The sequence below is a fragment of the Egretta garzetta genome, unplaced genomic scaffold, assembly GCF_000687185.1.
Source record: "Egretta garzetta isolate BGI_Z169 unplaced genomic scaffold, ASM68718v1 scaffold67, whole genome shotgun sequence".
Taxonomy (NCBI): domain Eukaryota; kingdom Metazoa; phylum Chordata; class Aves; order Pelecaniformes; family Ardeidae; genus Egretta; species Egretta garzetta.
The window spans coordinates 65,982-66,594 of NW_009260340.1; the positions used below are offsets into that span (position 1 = coordinate 65,982).

The window sequence follows — 613 nt, forward strand, 5'->3', positions numbered from 1 at the left end:
GCTCGGTGGAAGGCCAGGATGGTTTTGATCACCTGGGGTGAACGGGAGAGTCGTTAATTCCCTGCAAAGTCGTTAATCTTCCCCGCAAGCAACCCCATGCATGAAACGGCCGCTCCCACAGTGCCAGGCTGTTTGTACGAGGGTCAATGAGGTTTAGTGCCGGGTCCTGTGCTGGGGTCACCACAACCCCACGCGACGCTCCAGGCGTGGGGCAGAGGGGCTGGAAAGCTGCCCGGCGGAAAAGGCCCTGGGAGGGTTGGTCGAGAGGGGGCTGAATATGAGCCAGCAGGGTGCCCAGGTGGCCAAGGGGGCCAGCGGCATCCTGGTTTCTCTCAGGAGTGGTGTGGCCAGCAGGAGCAGGGCAGGGACCGTGTCCCTGTGCTGGGCACTGGGGGGGCCGCCCCTCGAATGCTGGGGTCAGGATCGGGCCCCTCCCTCCCCGAAGGACCTGGGGGGGCTGGAGCGTGTCCAGAGAAGGGCAGCGGAGCTGGGCAGGGGGCTGGAGCCCCAGGCTGCTGGGGAGCGGCTGGGGGAGCTGGGGGGGTTCAGCCTGGAGCAGAGGAGGCTGAGGGGAGCCCTCATCGCTCCCTACAACTGCCTGAGAGGAGGGGGG

The 613-nt window shown here is 66.6% G+C and overlaps 1 protein-coding gene across 1 annotated transcript in view; it reads right to left on the minus strand.

The window, feature by feature from the left end:
• COG8 (component of oligomeric golgi complex 8) overlaps positions 1-613 on the minus strand; it is a gene marked incomplete at its 5' end in the record, with an annotated part of 4,206 nt that overhangs the window by 1,793 nt on the left and 1,800 nt on the right. Inside the window, 1 exon segment of the mRNA XM_035898033.1 lies at positions 1-32. This exon segment is cut by the window's left edge and continues 59 nt beyond it. Within this exon segment, the coding sequence (XP_035753926.1) occupies positions 1-32 (32 nt within the window).